Genomic DNA, 18,211 nt, shown 5'->3' on the forward strand with positions numbered 1-18,211 from the left:
TTGTTCAGTTTTTTGCAAATAAAGACAGGTCCTTCTATGAATGAGGAATTATGAAGCTCACTGAAAGATGGCAAAAGGTTATTGAACAAAATGGGCAATGTATAATTGATTGATCTTAGTTTTTTATATAAATAAATGACCTTTGAAAACAGACAAACTACATCATGACTTTTCCGACAACCCAATAGTAACCAGAGCAGACATAGTGTCTGCCCTCACTATGTGTTGGAACATTATGTCCAACACACAAGGCACACATTGTCTAGGTAATTGTGAGCCTGATTAGTGTTACAGAGTGCAAACTGCTAGGCTTGTGTTATTGATTTTGTCATGGAAAATAAAAATGTATGTTCTTCTTGGTAGAAGGGCTATTATGAAACATTAGCTTCTTTTTACTCCCATTTTGTAAGTTCATACTTTCTGTCTGCTTAAACAGGAGCAGTTGGACATCATGGAGACAACTTGGTAGAGAAGATCATTTCAGCTCTTCCCCCACTTCCTGGCCACACCAATGATGTGATGGTTAACATGGTAGAGCTCACTGCACTGCAGAATGAGGTGGACAATCAGAACATGGTCGCACCAGGCTGTCTCGCACAATCCAAGTAGGATATGTAGATTTTTTTTCTCTCCCATCCTTCTCCTTTTCTCTCTTCCATTTTCTTTCTTTCCTAGCATGTTCTGTAGAAAGGAAAACAATGAAGAGTTGGTCTAGTTGAAAAATTCATAGCATTTTTTTCTTAACTTTGAAATAACCATATCCATTAAACAACAATAAGCCAACAAGTATGGTATTTTATAGAAATATCATTTAGATATAATATAAGCTTGTTCTCAGGATCAATTAAGTGAGTCAATTTATGCGTCTCCGTTTCACATACAGCTTTCACATGGAATTGAGTCTAGGCTTACTCCATTTCCATTTCCCAGTTGACTTTTCCATGTGACTAAAAAACTGCCCCATAGCTATGAAACAGTGCCATCTTTTTATAAGCAAATGATATGCTCTTGGACGTCACAGATAAAAGTTTTATTTCTATATATATATTTTTCTCATGCTTAGATAAATCAGAGAAAGATGGTGTACTTTATGTTATGTAGAACATTTCTCCAGAAACATGACAATAAAAAGGTTCATTAGTTACCTTTTCTATTTTGTCCTTCATCAACAATTCTTATGAGAAAAAATGTGTTAGAAGGGGAAAAAGTGTCTGAGTATCTGTTTCCCTTATCTATATTTTTAATTTTTAAACAAAACCGGACCTTTCGGCATTATAGTTTCAAATCTTAACAGTAGCAGATACATTTGGAGTTTCCTGTCATATTTGGAATTAACTTTCCTGAAGTTTTCAACTTTTTTGTAGATAATTAATAACATTTACTGGTTGCCCAGTGTGTATGGGCGAGTAGGGGAAGAAAACAGAAAATTATGTAGCCTGTCTTTTTTGTAAGCTTATCCACAGTGAAAACATGGGCCATGTGCATACTTCAGCAGCACATATGCTGAAACATAGGCCTAAGGGCTTGCAGTTATACCAACCCAGAGTAATTGTGATTGGAAACACTTTTAGCCGTCCAGAGAGCCATTCAAGGACTTATTATTAAGGACTTATTGTGACCCCTACTTTTGACTAAGTAATATGAAGGACATAAAAGAATATAAAATATCATTCTTATCTTCAGGGAACTTCTTCTTGTTGGGCAAGTCATGATTTACACACAAGTACAATTAAAAAAACAATGGCAAGTCTATGAAATCAAGACTCACTTATCGGCTACAGATTATATAGTTCCTACAAGCAAAGTATCAGGTTAATGGGGTCTTTGTAGATCAATTTGGGCCTTGTGGAAGTGGTGGTGCTTGGATAATTATGTCTTGAAGGGTTTAGAAAAGGAGAGAGGGCTAGCATGAGCATAAGCATGAAATAAAGAATGGTCAGGGCCTGATGTGATGGGTTGTGAGAAAGAAAGACAACCTCACTGGACCACCACTGCCATCGGCAATATTAACATTTTTCAGGACTTACTATGTGCCAAGCACGCTTTCAGGCATTTTACATTTGGGAAGTCATTTAAGTTTTACAGTAACCCAGTGAGGTAGGTGTTGTTATTCCCCCATTTTACAGGTAAGGAAATGAGGCAAGGAGACAGTAAGTAACATCACTAACAGGAAATGGAGCTAGAATTTGTGCCTAGAATATTTGACTTCAGAGCCACTGTCTTAACTTCTATGCAGGGATCAGAGAAGAACGAGGCTCGCAAATAGATTTAAAGAGACAATGAGAGACAAAAGTAAAGTTACATCATGATTTAATTTGGGGAGGCCTGTTTGTTTAAAGTGATGGTTACACAAAACAACAGAAATAAATTTTGGCTAATTTCAGCAAAAATGGAATTTATTAAAGGAGACTGGAGAGCTAACAGAATCAAAGGAAGAACTGTTAATCAGATTTTGGAAAGAGCAACACAGTTCTGGGGATTTAAGGGACAAGAACTCAGGAAAAGCCTGTTCAAGACCTTGACACCAATGAGACTGAATTTCAAGTTTTCTGTCTTGAGTCATTCTGCTTAAAATTCATATTCTAGGGGAAGAGGTACAATTGGTCTAACTTGGGTCTATGCCCACCCTTTGCCCAGTGGGGGTTGGAAGCAGTTTATACTGAGAATTGTGCCAAATTGTGGCATGGAGGAGGGGTAGGTTTGTTTTTTTCTTTTTACAATTGCTTGGAGGACTGAAGGAATTGCACTGATTAATTTCTCTGCAAAAGTGGACTTGAAATAAATTCAGGTTTCCTAGCATATAATGTACTTCTATCAAAATAACAACCACTACTACTACCTCCAGCACAACCCCCAGAAACTTCTCAGTGAAATGAGTGTGAGGATAAAAATGTTAGTACTAAAATGCAAAACAGATGGGTGCTTGGCAATAAATAATGTGCCTGCAATGGAATAATCTTTAAAAAACAAGTCTGCAACTATGATACAAGCCTTGATAATCAAAATTTATTGCCAATAGCTTTTCACAATGGGTTTGCTGCCAGAACACAGGTGTTGTGAAAAACTACTGCTAAATCTAAGCCAAAATGGGAAAGGAAAAGAATCCTATCAACACTGTCACTGGACACAGAGATCCCAGCAAATCTACCACTGCTGGTCATCTGATCTACAAATGTGATGGGACTGACAAAAGAACCATCAAAAAATTTGAGAAGGAGGCTGCTGAGATGCAAACAAAGAGCTCATTCAACTGTGCCTGGGTCTTGGATAAACTGAAAGCTGTACCTGAGTGTGGAATCACCATTGATATCTCCCTGTGGAAATTTGAGACCAGCAAGTATTATATGACTGTCCCTGATGCCCCAGGACACAGAGACTTTATAAAAAACATGATCACAGGTAAATCTCAGGCTGACGGTGCTGTCCTGATTGTTGCTGCTGGTGTTGGTGAATTTGAAGCAGGTATCTCTAAGAATGGGCAGACCCGTGAGCATGCCCTTCTGGCTTACACACTGGGCGTGAAACAACTAATTGTTGTTAACAAAACGGATTCCACTGAGTTGCCTTACAGCCAGAAGAGATATGAGGAAATCATTAAGGAAGTCAGCACTTACATTAAGAAAATTGGCTACAACCCTGACACAGTAGTGCCAATTTCTGGTTGGAAGGGTGACAACATGCTGGAGCCAAGTGCTAACATGCCTTGGTTCAAGGATGGAAAGTAACCCGTAAAGATGGCAGTGCCAGTGGAACCACGCTACTTGAAGCTCTGGATTGCATCCTGCCACCAACTCGTCCAACTGACAAACCCTTGCATTTACCCCTCCAGGGTGTCCACAGAATTGGTGGTATTGGTACTGTCCCTGTGGGCCAAGTGGAGACTGGTGTTGTCAAACCCGGCATGGTGGTCACCTTTGCTCCAGTCAACGTTACAACTGAAGTAAAGTCTGTTGAAGTGCAGCATGAAGCTTTGAGTGAAGCTCTTCTTGGGGACAGTGTGGACTTCACTGTCAAGAATGTGTCTGTCAAAGATGTTCATTGTGGCAATGTGGCTGGTGACAGCAAAAATGACCCATCAATGGAAGCAGCTGCCTTCATGGCTCAGGTGACTATTTTGAACCATCTAGGCCAAATCAGTGCTGGATACGCACCTGTGCTGGATTGTCACACGACTCACCATGCTTGCAAATTTGCTGAGCTGAAGGAGATTGTTGTTCTGGGTAAAAGCTCAAGGATGGTCCAAAGTTTTTGAATCTGGTAATGCTGCCATCATTGATAAGCCCATATATGTTGAGAGCTTCTCGAATTCTCCTCCTCTGGATTCTTTTGCTGTTCGTGACATGAGACATACAGTTGCTGTGGGTGTCATCAAAGCAGTGGACAAGAAGGCACCTGGAGTTGGCAAGGTCACCAAGTCTGCCCAGAAAGCTCAGAAGGCTAAATGAACATTATCCACAATACCTGCCACACCAGTTTAATCATTGATGGAAGAATGGTCTCAGAACTACTTGTCTCAATTGGCCATTTAAGTTTAATAGTAGAAAGCTGGTTAATGATTGCAATCTATCATAAAACCTCCAGAAGGAAAGGAGAATGTTTTGTGAACCATTTGGATTTTTATTTTCATGTGGCAGTTTTGAAGTTATTAGTTTTTAAAATCAGTATGTTTTAATGGAAACAACTTAACCAAAAAATCTGTCATAGGATTCTGATACCCATTAAAACAAAGTTTAATGAGAAACCTGTGTGTTCCTTTGCTTAACGATGTAACTTCCTGTAGTACTACTTAGGTAAAAGAAAAAAAAATGGTGTTACATCTGCTGAAACTTTAGAATTTGATGATTCTGGGTAAATGTTCTTTTCTGGGTGGGAACTTGGGTTTTTTTCGCTTTGACTTAAGGGGAAGAATCATCTATTTACCTAGTGGAAAGCTATGGGAGGGGTATGTGCATCACTTCATAGGTCAAAACAGATAAGCAAAGAAACTTTGTTTATGTGTAAGCTAGTTTACAAAGGCCAAATTCTGTAATGTTAAAGTCCACATGTTGCATATAAAAATTTGTGTAGTTATATCGAGTACATTTGTTGGCATGTCAAATTTTAGTTTTCCAGTTATTGGAATGTGGATTCTCACATTTACAAATTCTGAGGTACTTTAAAGAACCTAAAATGAGACTTCAATAGTATTGAGCACTGTCCTGCTACAGTTCATTATATTCAGTTTCTAGGAAAAATAAATGATACTGGAAATTGAAAAAAAATATTACTAATGTAATTTTATAAAAGGCTTTTTGTAATTATAGCCATTGAAATCACTGCCAATGCAAATGAGAAATTGATAAGGTAAATGCATTATCATATGGCTTTCCAGTCCCTGTCCATTGGTCCCAGGATTATGTGAATATTTTGTTCAAGAAGGAGGCAGAATCATGTCATTCTTTTGTTTTCCTTCTGTTGAAGCAGGCCTCTATTCTCTGCCCCATCTCCACTCTCCCTAACCTATTACTCTTCCAGTTCCTTAAGCGCCCTTGGTCTGATGCCCTACCTGCATTTATTCTGCCTGTGCTTGGTGCCCCTGGCTCTCCTCAGCTAGACCCATCGTGCTGCTCAGTCCAGGGCTCACTTCTCCTCTCATAGCTCCCCATGTGCCTCACAGTGAAAGCCCAAGACCTTACAATGTCCTACAAGACCATGTACCAGCTGGCTTCCTGGTTCCTCTGTGACCTGATCTCTTTACTTGCTCCTTTCCAGCCACACTAGACTTCTTTCTATTCCTCCAACAGAGTACTTGCTATCCTGTCACAGGGCTTTTGCTCTTGATGTTCCATCTGCCTAGATCATTCTCCCTCACATATACACTTGTCCTCCATTTCCTTTCTCCCTTCTTAGGCTTTTCCTGTCCGTCTTTGCACTTCATATTCTCTTTCCCTATTTTGTTGTTCTTCTCCTTAGCGTTTACCAATTTCCAATATACTTACTTATGTTGTATATTTGTGCCTCCCTCTCCTAGAAAGCAATGCAGAGAATTCCCCACCAGAGAATTCCATGAGAGGAAGGATATTTGTTTGTGTAATTCACTGCTATGTCCCCAATGCCTAAAATAGTACCTGCACTCAGGAGATATTTGTTGAAGGAATGCATGATGATGGATGCAGCCAGGGCAGCATCCGTGAGTGGAGTGAGGTTGCTGGACTAAGACAGAGAGGGTGAAGTCAAACCAGAGCATAGGAGACTATGGGGGTGTATAGACTCTAATTATTGAATATTTCAAACTTTCTCATCGGCTTAGCAAAATATAGCAAAATTGACCCAGCAATTCTACTTTAGGATTTTATTTCATAGATGTATTTTGTATACACGTAGAATGATATATTACATTTATTAAGGACTACAATATTTGTAATAGCAAGACTGGAAATAACTTCAGTGTCTATCAGTTCAGTAAATTGTGGTACATTCATATGATGGAGTAATACTCAGATATTAAAATAGAATGAAGAACAAAGTTGTTTATATACTGATAAGCTGTGAGCTTGATGACATACTTCAAGTGAAAAAAGCAAGGTGTAGCAAACTTGTTGTAAAAAAGGGAGATAAATATTCATATTTGCATTAAATCAGGATAACATATAAGGAACTGATAACATTGGCTGCCTCTGTAGAAGGGTGCTGGGTGGCTAGGGGCACACTGAGAAGTTAGTAAAATGAATAAAGATAGAGGAAGATGGGAGATGTCTTACTACATCTATCAGTTTGTGTTGGGTTTTCAATCCTGTGAATTTATCTCCTATTAAAATTAAATAGAAATTAGATTTACATCAAAACACTACTTCCTTCTTAAGCTAGCTTAAGGTAGGATTCTGTGCCCCTAGGAAGGAAAGTTACGATCTCTTACTTTGGAGCCTATACAAAGCTTTTTCCCACTACATTGTCATCCTTCTCCAATGAACCCTTCTTTCCTTTAAAACTTTTATCAAAATGCCAAAATATTACACTGTAGTTATTTGTTACATGTCTGTCTCCCCTACGGTAAATTCCTTGGAGGTAATAACTGTGTCTGGCACTCTTAAGAAGTGCTAGTAAATTGAATGAGAGAATGAATAAATGATTGGGTAAGTTTTATTAGATTTAAGGCCAAGTATAAAATTGTTATAAATTGATGAAAAGCCTTATGTACTTCATTTTAGCACTTAAGTCACTGTCTATCATTGTTGATTGATTTTATTATATTGGGTTGTTGAAAAAGTCATGATGTATTTTTTCTATGTTTTTCATTGCAAAAATGAGTCATAACTTTTCCAACAACCCAATATATAGATATCTTATTTTTTCCACTAAATTCTCGCAGAATAGGAATTTTCTATGGACGCTTCCCTAAATGTACCTCATTGTGTAGGTCAGTGAGAAGGGAGGATGGTAACATTGAATGCTTGAATTTTGTCAGGCATTGTGCTAGCTGTTTTAAAATGCATTATTTCGCTTAATTTTTACAAGGTGGATATTAATTTTTATTTCTTTCTGTAGAAGTTGAGACAGAGTTAAATAACCTGCCCTAAGCCAAACTTTCCTTAATGATTGAATTAGGTTATTTTTTAAAATATGTTTTTTGTCTTATTTTGCCATTTTAAATTGAGATCTATTGGGTCTTCGAAAAAGTTATGATGTATTTTACCTGTTTTTCAAAGGTCATTTATTTATATAAAGAACAAAGATCAATCAATGATATATTGCCCATTTTGTTCGATAACCTTTTGCCGTCTTTCAGTGAGCTTCATAATTTCTCGTTCATAGAAGGACCTGTCTTTATTTGTGAAAAACTGAACAAGATGCTGATTTACAGCCTCATCTGAATTGAACATTATACCACGCAAGTTTTGAAGAGAGCAAAACAAGTGGAAGTCTGATGGCGCAAGGTCAGGCAATTATGGTGGGTGTGGCAACACGTCCCATCCAAGCTCCAATAATTTTTGATGGGTGATCAAACTTGTGTGTGGTCTCTCGTTGTCACTATGGAACACAACTCCTTTACAATTACCAAGCTCTGAATATTTCTGGATGATGGATTCGTTCAAACTGTCCAATTTCGACAGTACACATTCAAATTGTTTGGGTCCTCAATAGGAGCTCAGAAGACACATTTAAAATCCCACCACACTGAGAGCATAACCTTCCTCTGATGAATGTCTGCTTTCGATGTCATTTGAGGCGAATCATCACGTTGGGACCAAGACCTTTTGTGCACCACGTTGTTTTGAACAATCCACTTCTCATCACCAGTTATCAGTTGCTTCAAAAAAGGATCATTTTCCTCATGTTTAATGAGCATATCACAGATGTTTATATGCGCCATCAAATGAACTTCTTTGAGTTCATGCGGAACCCAAATATCAACCTTGCTTACGCATCCCTGCTTCTTCAGGTGGTCGTGAATGCTTCAATGATGGATGGTCAATGTTTCTGCAATCTCTCATGTTGTGTAATGTGGGTTTGACTCAATCAATGCCTTTATTTTGTCATCATCAACCTTGGTGGGCCTCCCTGACCAAGGAGCATCGTTGAGATCAAAATCACCAGCACAGAATTTTGTGAACCATCGTTGGCACTGACATCCTTGTAGAGTATTGTCACTGTAAACTTTATGCAACTTTTCACAAGCTTGACGTGTGTTCTTCCCTTTTTGGAAGTAAAACAGTATAGTATGGCAAAAATGCACAGTTTGGTCTTCCATCTTCAACTTGTTGTAAAATCTCCAAAACTCAACCAAATCACTTAATTTTTTTTTAGAGTGAAGCTAGAACTGTCAGCTGTCAAATGACATCAAGCAATAACATAGATGCAAATGACTCTAGTACTTCCAAAAATGAACTTGTGCCATCTGTTGCAAACATGCATCATGACTTTTCCAAAGACCCAATAATTGATATAAAACATATTAGTTTCAGGTGTACAACATAAAGATTTGATATTTGTATAGTATATTGTGAAATGATCACAGTAAGTCTAGTTAACATCTGTCACCATACATAGTTATACATTTTTTTCTGATGATAAGATCTTTGAACCGTTACTCTCTTAGCAACTTTCAAATATGCAATAAAATATTATTAACTATAGTTGTCATGCTGTACATTACATCCCTGTGACTTATTTTATTTTATGATGAAATTTGTACCTTTTAACCCCCTTCCACCATTTCTCTCACCTCCTCCCTATGGCAATCACCAATTTGTTTTCTGTATCTATAACCATGGTTTAAAAAAATAATTTTTCAATTCTAAGGCACATTTCTTTTCTGCTTTACCATACCAACTCTCTTATCAGATTCTTGGTTGAATGAATGTATAAATAAACCAATTAATTCAGAAATTGTGGATATTCTGGTTTATAAAAAGCAATATTTTAAGTCCAGTTTTATTATTAGTTTTAGTTTTTCCATTAAAGATTGGAATATTTTTTTCTTAGAGTATAGAGCAATGGAGTAAATAGAGCAGGTCTTATAGCTAAGAGACAAATACAGCAGTGGTTTCAACCTAAACACTAATGAAGCAATTTTTTGTTAACTTTTACACTGTTAATTAACCTGATACTGGTATATATTGTCATTAAATGGACCCTCAAAGTAAAAAATTGTTCAATGATTTCTAAATAATAAATTTTTCTTCTCTTTCCTTTGTTTCCAAATACTGACTAAACAGTACTATTAAAGAGAACAACATTTTCAGGGGGAAGAAAGATCATTTTTCTTAGAGCAGAATCCAAGGTACTACCTTGATTTTAAATTTCCCTACAGACAGAGTTACTGAACTAGGATGGAAACACTAAGCAGCTGTACATTTAGTGTTGACTTTGAGGTGGAGAGCCAGTGCACAAGTGGGCGCATCATCACGCCCTCATAGCACTGTTATGAATGGCCTCGCTGTTGGACAGGCCGTGGGCATCTCCTCTTCCCCACTTGGACCTCCCTGCAAAAAATGACTTTTTTTTTTTCTACTCTTCAAGCAAACATTGCAAATTGAGTAGGACAGTAGGCTACCTCTCCTCAGCATTCAGCTTGCTATATTTAACTTTCCTGAGGAATTCTAAAGATCATGTGGTCTCAGTTACGGGTTTAGAAAGCATAACTAATGAGTAATTTGTGGGGAGAAATAAAGCAGGGCTCTTTTCTGAAAATGAAGGGGTAAAGTGTCCATTAAGAAATAGTTAAATAATTTAATGTGCCAGAGACATTTAAGTCAGATTTCTTGATAAAGAATTATGTTTAGTAGTTACATTTTAAAAAAAAAAAGAGTTTTAATGCATATTAAGAAGGTTTGAAGGTTGAACTTTTTGCTCTATAATTGCTCACATATTGCAACTTTGTCATGGTGTTTGTTAGTTAGGGAATGTGCAGGCAACCCCCAGAATCTTTTTCACATTGAAAAATTTTAAATGGTTTGTGGTCTGTGTTGTGAGAAGACTGAACTCTGGGTCATTGTGGCTTTGGGATCCATAATTTAAATGGAAACTATGGTTCCTTTAAACAAAGCCAAGAACCCTCTGAAGTTAGCTAAAATGGAAAAAAGAAATGGAAAGACTCATTACATTTGAAGGACAGGTTCCTAATTAGGTTGCTGTTCACTGCCAAGCAAAAGTCAAGTCCAACCATCTAACTCCTGGTGAGCTAACCAACTACAGCCTTTACTGGGGTGCTTCTAAATCTTAGGTTATATAGACCAGAGTGTATTGCACAGCATGCAAGGATTGTCACACAGCTCTGGCTACAGCGCCTCTCCTCTAACACCTGCTGGTCTTCTTGCCTGAGGGCCCTTTTTCTTTTTTTTCTTTTCCTCTGCCTTCTAATAAGTGTCACAGTGGGCTACTGCCTGGTGGTGGGATGGCTGGGCTGAACAGGGTGCTGGTAGGTGTCCTAGCAAAGCTAGAAGGAGGACAAAGTAAGAAGAAGCTGATGGTTTTACCACTGAAAGAGGCATTGGGGGCCCAAGGCAGGCGGGGTCTAAAATCCTGAAAGTCTATTAGGTTAAAAGGTCATGAAATATGAACGTAAGCCTTCTAAGCACGTAGATGTGTGTTGTAATTTATTTATTCAAGATATTTATTAATTGGCTACTGTGTGCCAGGCACTTGATGAAGACAAGATCTTTGCCCTCATGGAACTTATTCTAATGAGGGAGACAGACAACAAACAGATAAACAGCGAATATAAGAAAAAGAGGTTTCCGGTGGAGAAGGCAAAAAGCCAGGAGAGGGAAAAGAAAGACATCTTCCTCTTGCAGAAGAGGGCATAATGTGGCTTAGAGGTTGCCAAAGCAAAAGGTTTTGCTTTATTTTATTTGTTTTATGTCAGCCTGAGATAAGTGCTATGAAGCAAAAAAAAAGGTAAGGGAATCTAAAGTGACTATGGATTTGAGGTGGTGAGGGCGGTGTATAGAGGAGATAGAAAAGGCCTTTCTGAGAAGATGTCTTTCAGAGACCTCATGGAAGTAAATTCTTAGCCTTGTGGATCTGAGGCTAGAACATTCCAGCCTAGGGAAAGGACTAGTTGTTCAAAGGTAGCTTGTAATTTGCGTTTCTCCAATGGCTAATGATGTTGAACATCATTTCTTATACTTACGTTCCATCTGCATATCCTCTTAGATAAAATGTCTCTTCACCTCTTTTGCCCATTTTCTAATTGGATTTTTTTTTATTGTTGAGTTTATATAACTTTTGTCGGGTAAGTGATTTGCAAATATTTTCTTCTAATCTGGAGCTTGTCTTTTCACCTTCTTATCAGGGTCTTTTCACAAAGCAAAAGTTTAACTTTGATGTTCAATTTATCAATGTTTCCTTTTATAGATTAAGATAATATTAAAACTCTGCCTATCTATCGCTAGATTCTAAAGATTTTCTATGATTTTTTTTCTAAAAGTTTTATAGTTTTATCTTTTACATTTAGGTCTCTGATTTATTTTGAATTAATTTTCTTAGAAGATGTAAGACAGATTAAGGTTCTTTTTCTTTTTTTTCTTATGCATGTCCAATGCTCCAGTACCATTTATTTTCCTTCCATTGAATCACTTTGGCACCTTTGACAAAAATCAGTTGCTTGGACCTGTTTCTGGGTTTTCTATTCTGTTTCACTGATCTGTATGTCTATCACTCTACCAATACCATACAGTCTTGATTACTATAGGTATACAAAAATCTCAAAGTCAGGTAGACTGAGTCCTCCATTTTAATTTTTCTCAAAATTAATTTATATAGTTCTTTTGTCTTTCTATATAAAATTTAGAATAATCTTATCTAAATCTACAAAAAATATTACTGGGATTTTGATAGAAATTTCATTAAACTTATATATCAATTTTGGGGAGAATTGCCATCTTTACTATGTTGAGTCTTATACCCATGAACTCATTATGTCTATTTATTTAGAATATCTTTACGTTTTTGTTTTTGTTTTTTTCTTTTTTTAATTGAAAGCATACCAATCCAATATGTGTTGTATTAGATTTACGTATTAAATATTTCAGCTTTTTAATGATAATAAATGGTAATATAACTTAATTACCTGTATCCATGTGTTCATTGATAGCATATAAAAATACAACCGATTTTTGTATGTTTATCTTGAATCCTGCAATCTTGATGAATTTGTTTATCTTAGGAGTTTATGTTAGATTCCTTGGGATTCTTGATGAAGATAATTATGTTATCTGCAAATAGGGTCAATTTTATTTATTTCTTTATGACCTGTATGTCTTTTATTTCCTTTTTAATCTTATTGTCCCAACTAGAACTTCCAGCATTATGTTGAATAAGAATGGTGAGAATGGACATCCTAGCCTTGTTCCCAACCTATAATGCTAACTGTAGACTTTTTTTTTTTGAAGACTCTCTTTATTCATCAAGGAAGTGTCCCTCTAGTTCTATTTCTCTGAGAGGTTTGTTTTGTTTTTGTTTTTATCATGAATGGGTGTTGAATTTTGTCAAAGCTTTTTCTTCATTGATTTGATATGATCCTGTGATTTTTTCCCCCTTTAACGTCATATAGTGGATTATATTGATGAATTTTTAAATATTAAACCAACTTTATATTCCTGAATAAACTCCACTTGGTCTTGGTGTATAATTAGTATTGTTGAGTTCAGTTTGCCAATATTTAATGTATTGTTTTGTTCTATTTGCTAATGTTTCGTTAAAGATTTTTACATCCACATTCATATGGGATATTGGTTTGTAGTTTTCTTTTTTTTGTGCTGTATTTGTCTGGTTTTTGTATCAGGGTAGTATTAGCCTTATAAAATGAATTGAGAAGTATTCTATCCGCTTTTATTTTCTGGAAGAGAATGTGTACAAATGGTATTAGTTCTTCTTAAATCTTTGGTAGAATTTTCTAGTGAAACCATCTGGGACTGGAGATTTCTATTTTGGGGGTTTTAAGTTACAAATTTAACTTTCTCAATAGTAGTTATAAGACTATTCAAATTACCTATTTTATATAGGGTGACTCGTGTAGTGTTTTTTGGTGAATTAGTCTATTTCATCTAAGTTTTCAAATTTATATACGTAGAGTTATTCTAGTATTCTCTTATCCTTTTTGTATATTTAGGTTCTTCTGTATTGGTATCTTCTGATTCATTTCCTAATATTGGTATTTTTTCTGTTCTCTTTTTTTTCAGTCATACACTTTAGGACTGCTAGTCCCATGAACACTGTTGAGTATCTCCTAGCCTTTGGTTGTAGATAAGCAAACTAAATGACTGACTCTGGATGAATTAAAATTATTTTTATTCCCATCCTCCTACCTCCTCCCCTTTGAGAACCATCAGTTTGTTCTCTATACCTATGGGTCTGTTTTTGTTTTGTTTTCTTGTACTTGACAAAACTGATAGCAAGACTGTATATCTTCTAGAAATGAGAGGATACTTTCTCTTTCTTGTTGTGTTTCATGAGGTGTTGAATAGGAATGATGATGGTGTCCATCCTTGTCTTATTTATGATTTTAAGGGGAATATTTCTAATGTTTCCTTTTAGAATGATGTTTGCTGTAGGCTTTTGGTAGATATATTTAACAGGTTAAGGAGATTTCTCTTCTTTTCCTAATTTACTAAGAATTGCTTTTTTGTTTGTTGTTGTTTTTTTTTTTAAATCATGAATGGGTGTGAAGTCTATGAAATGTCTTTCCCAAAACTGTTAAGAAGATCATATGGTTTTTCTGTTTTCATCTGTTAATGTGACAAATTACAATGATAGCTACTCAAATATTGAATCATTCTAGCATACTTGGTATAAACTCAGCTTTGTCACGGTTTTTTATTTTCTCCTAGACTTTTTTATATCTTGGTGTTTTTTTTCTTTAGTTCCTCCAGGATCGATTTTGGGGAGAATTAGCAGTCATGCACCTTCAGTAATTTGAAAGGAAATGGGCTGGCTTAAAAAATAATACTCTTGACAAATAGTTTTGAAACTGAAGTGTTACTTACTGTTGCTTATGCTCTCTGAACCTCAGTTTCCTCATGTGAAAACTGAATTATAATAATGGCTGCCATGTATGGTTGTTAATCAAATGAGATAAAAATAAGTCAATTACCTCACATAGTGCCTTCAGAACACTAAAATTTTTCAAACTAGACAATCCTAAGCCTGCTTAGCCTGCTTACCCTGCCTCACCCATTCCTTCCCTTGAAAACCACACTGAAGACTCACCCATGTTTTTCTCTTGCTTCCTCTGCCTCCCGGGCAACCCTGGGGCTTCCCCTGGTGGCCCCGTGTGCTATACCATGCCTCCTATTTCTAGTGATCTGTGAGTATAAAATCTTCTTCCTTTGTGACAGTCATTTCCATTTGTGCATGTCTTACCATACCTGAGTAAAACAGATCCAGGTACATTTCAAAACAATATTGATGACATTTATCAGGGCTCAGTGAGCTTTCAGTCCAGGAGGTTGAATGTAAGTGAGTGCTAGATGTTTGGGGCCTTCCTCACTATGCTGCTCCTTATGGAGGACATTCCAGACATGTACTTGTTATCCCTTCATTGTGGGTTTTTATTCTGCATTCCCATCTCCTATACTAACAGGGAAATTTTGACACCAAAAATTTAGAAGGAAATCTGAAGATTCTTTTTTACCCCGTTCCTTAGGTTTGAGGCCTGAGAAGTGGTTCCAAGATTTTTGGATTTAATGGAGCAGAGACGTTCAACAACACCGTAAAGCTCCCTGGTTTTTATTAGATGAGTGAGGTCCTCTAGTTTTGCCACACAGCATACTCACAGAAGGTTATTTCTCTTACAACATTGAAAATACAGTAAAACCTTGGATTGCGAGTAATGTGGTTTGCGAGTGTTCCGCAAGACGAGCAAACATTTCTAATACATTTTAACGTAGTAAATGACCAATGTCTTGCAATATGAGTAGTTTGTTTCCAGAACGAATTATGCTTGCAAACCAAGGTATTACTGTACTTTAAATCAATTAATTTAGCTTTATGAGAAATTACCTCTTCCCCATTATAAGTAAAAGTGGTGTGCTTGCTGTGCAAATGCAACTTCAGAATAAGTTCTCTCTCTACCCTGTAAACAGATGATGACCCTATAAACCCTTATAGAAATATTGCATATTCTTCTCTCCTCAGAGTGGTATCCCCATTAACTCTTCACACTGTTTTATATTTCTAAGGTGCCAAGGGAGATGGTACAAAATACCTTAACAAAATATATAGGAGTTTAGATGGTAAATACTAGGAACAATATAAATTCATATTCCACCTGTACCCAGACTCAACCAAAAACTAATGAAGAATAAAACAAGACAATTATATAATCATTTTAACAAATCAAGTTTTCTCAATTTAGTATCCTTGAAACTTCACACATATGTGTGTATGGATACAATGGTGTCACCCTTGGTGAATAGAATCTAGAATCGCAATACAATAATAGATTAGGCTGATTTTGAAATGACCCTTCTTCATGGAGTGGAATGACAGGAGTAAAATAAACAGACGAGCTTGCTTCTAAGAGCCTCTATAAAACGGTCACTAACTCTCTTAGAATTTCTTGACACAAGAACCAATCCTTAACTTTCCAAGTCTTGAATTCAAGCCAAAACACACAGCTGTAATCCAGCCTAGAGTAGAGTTTCCTGGTGGAACAACTGCTGGCCTTTGGAATGGGTCCTGGAAGTAACCTACAGGAATTCAAAGTCTATCTTTCAGAGTCAAAAACGTGCATAGAGAGGGTGTGTGTTTGGTTCTTAAGTAATCTAATTGTTAGTGATTTAAAATCCTCATATTGACTTAGTCTGTTTTATGCATTAGGAATTCATATGAAAAAGTCTCTCTTACTCGTATGCATTATTATTTGCTAGGAGAAAATCATGAATAAGTTTGTGTTGATTATGATATTATCATTAATGATCTAGTAGAAAGTAAGAATAAAAAATGCTTATCCATACTGAGATGAAGTTCAGTGAGCCCCAATTATTTTGTATGATGTTTAAACAGTTTATATGTTATGTTCTGGTCCATTTTTAAAGAGGTTTCATGGGCCAATTGCAGTGCTGAATGAAGGTATATTGAAGGAAGAAATGATGAACTAGAGTATTCCTTGGAAAGAGGTGAAACTTTGATTATATATCAGTTGGAGATTATTTTTTTATTATTATGAACATTATAAAGCTTGTGTGCAATTATTTATGGTGGAATTAAACAGTGTTTTATTCTGGATTTTTATTTCGTTTTCTTAAAACATGATTATGATTTCTGCATTGTTAAATACTTTCTAGTACATTTATAATCTGGAACCAATCACACAGATTTTCTACTAGCTATAGATTGATACAGAAGGATCATGCATTTTTTTAAAATTAATTTTATTGAGTTGACAATCGTTAGTAAAGTTACGTAGGTTTCAAGTATACAATTCTATAATACATCATCTCTATATTACATTGTGTGCTCACCACCCAGTATCAGTTCTCCTTCTATCACCATATTTTTTACCCCTTTTACCCTCTTCTACCATCCCTCTTCCCCTCTTCCTTTCTGGTAATCACTAAACTGTTATCTGTGTCTGTGAGTTTTTGTTTATTTATTTGTTTGTCTTGTTCCTTTGTTGTTGTCAGTTTTATATCCCACACATATGAGTGAAGCCATATGGTTCTCGACTTTTTCTGTCTGACTTATTTCACTTAGCATAATAATCTCAAGATCTGTGTTGTCGCAAATAGCAGTATTTCATCTTTTCTTATGGCAGAGTAATATTCCATTTTGCATATGAGATACCACATCCTCTTTATCCAATCACCTATCAAAGGACACTTTGGTTGTTTCCATGTCTTAGCCACTGTAAATAATGCTGCACAAACATCAGAGCACATACATCTTTATGGATAAATGTTTTCAGATTTTTGGGGTAGATACCCAGGAGTGGAATTACTGGGTCATATGGTGATTCTATTGTTAATTTTTTGAGGAACCTTCACACTGCCTTTCATAGTGGCATATAATGCATTTTTTGTTTTTGAATACCAAACCAAAACTATATAATTTACAACAAGATTATTATGCTAATTAAAAGTTTATAACAGACAATACATTTATTCATGCTTTTAAAATGACAGCTTTTTCCCCAGCAGAACAATACAAATTAAATTGATATGTTGCTTTATTCTTGTTGAGTGAATAAACAAAAATCACTTTTCTATAGTATAAAAGATACATAGTACTGATGAAACTTGAGGGGTAGATACCAGTGACTTGCTCAAGGTACAAGCTGCATTAGGGTTCATGTTTTTTTCCTTCTACTCTGCTTCCTCCTGGAAATGAACTCCAATGTGATGTTTTATTTTAGTTTAACATTTTTGAAGGGATTTTATCTTTTTCTACAATGTATTTGATAGTTATGGGAACATTTTTCAACAAATGTGTCAGTAGATACAAAAATTCATGTGACAGTAGATACAAAAACTCATGTGACAGTAGATTAAAAAACAATCTCCTCCTTTCAGTTGTTGAACCGAGAGAGGCTATTTCTGTTGATGTGGTGGTTTTGGTGTCCTTGAGCAGCTTCTGTGCTGCTTTGTTTTCTAGTCATTACTGTAGTCTAGTGGCTTTTCCACCAAAACTTTATGACTTTGAACAAGGTATTTAATTTCTCATTGTCACAGGTTTCTTCTTTGTAAAAGACAAGTACACTAGATGATTTCTAAGGAAATTTTTATTCAAATTC

General features: G+C 36.0%; 1 protein-coding gene and 1 pseudogene across 1 annotated transcript in view; both read left to right on the forward strand.

Annotated features, from left to right (window-relative positions):
• Positions 1-18,211, forward strand: part of SCFD2 (sec1 family domain containing 2) — a 344,198-nt gene that overhangs the window by 4,262 nt on the left and 321,725 nt on the right. The window contains exon 2 of the mRNA XM_019640903.1: positions 437-605. Coding sequence (XP_019496448.1) covers positions 437-605 — 169 coding nt within the window. The remainder of the gene's footprint in view (positions 1-436; positions 606-18,211) is intronic.
• LOC109381819 (elongation factor 1-alpha 1 pseudogene) lies at positions 2,883-4,619 on the forward strand (annotated as a pseudogene).

The sequence above is a fragment of the Hipposideros armiger genome, unplaced genomic scaffold (assembly GCF_001890085.2).
Source record: "Hipposideros armiger isolate ML-2016 unplaced genomic scaffold, ASM189008v1 scaffold_53, whole genome shotgun sequence".
Classification (NCBI taxonomy): Eukaryota; Metazoa; Chordata; class Mammalia; order Chiroptera; family Hipposideridae; genus Hipposideros; species Hipposideros armiger.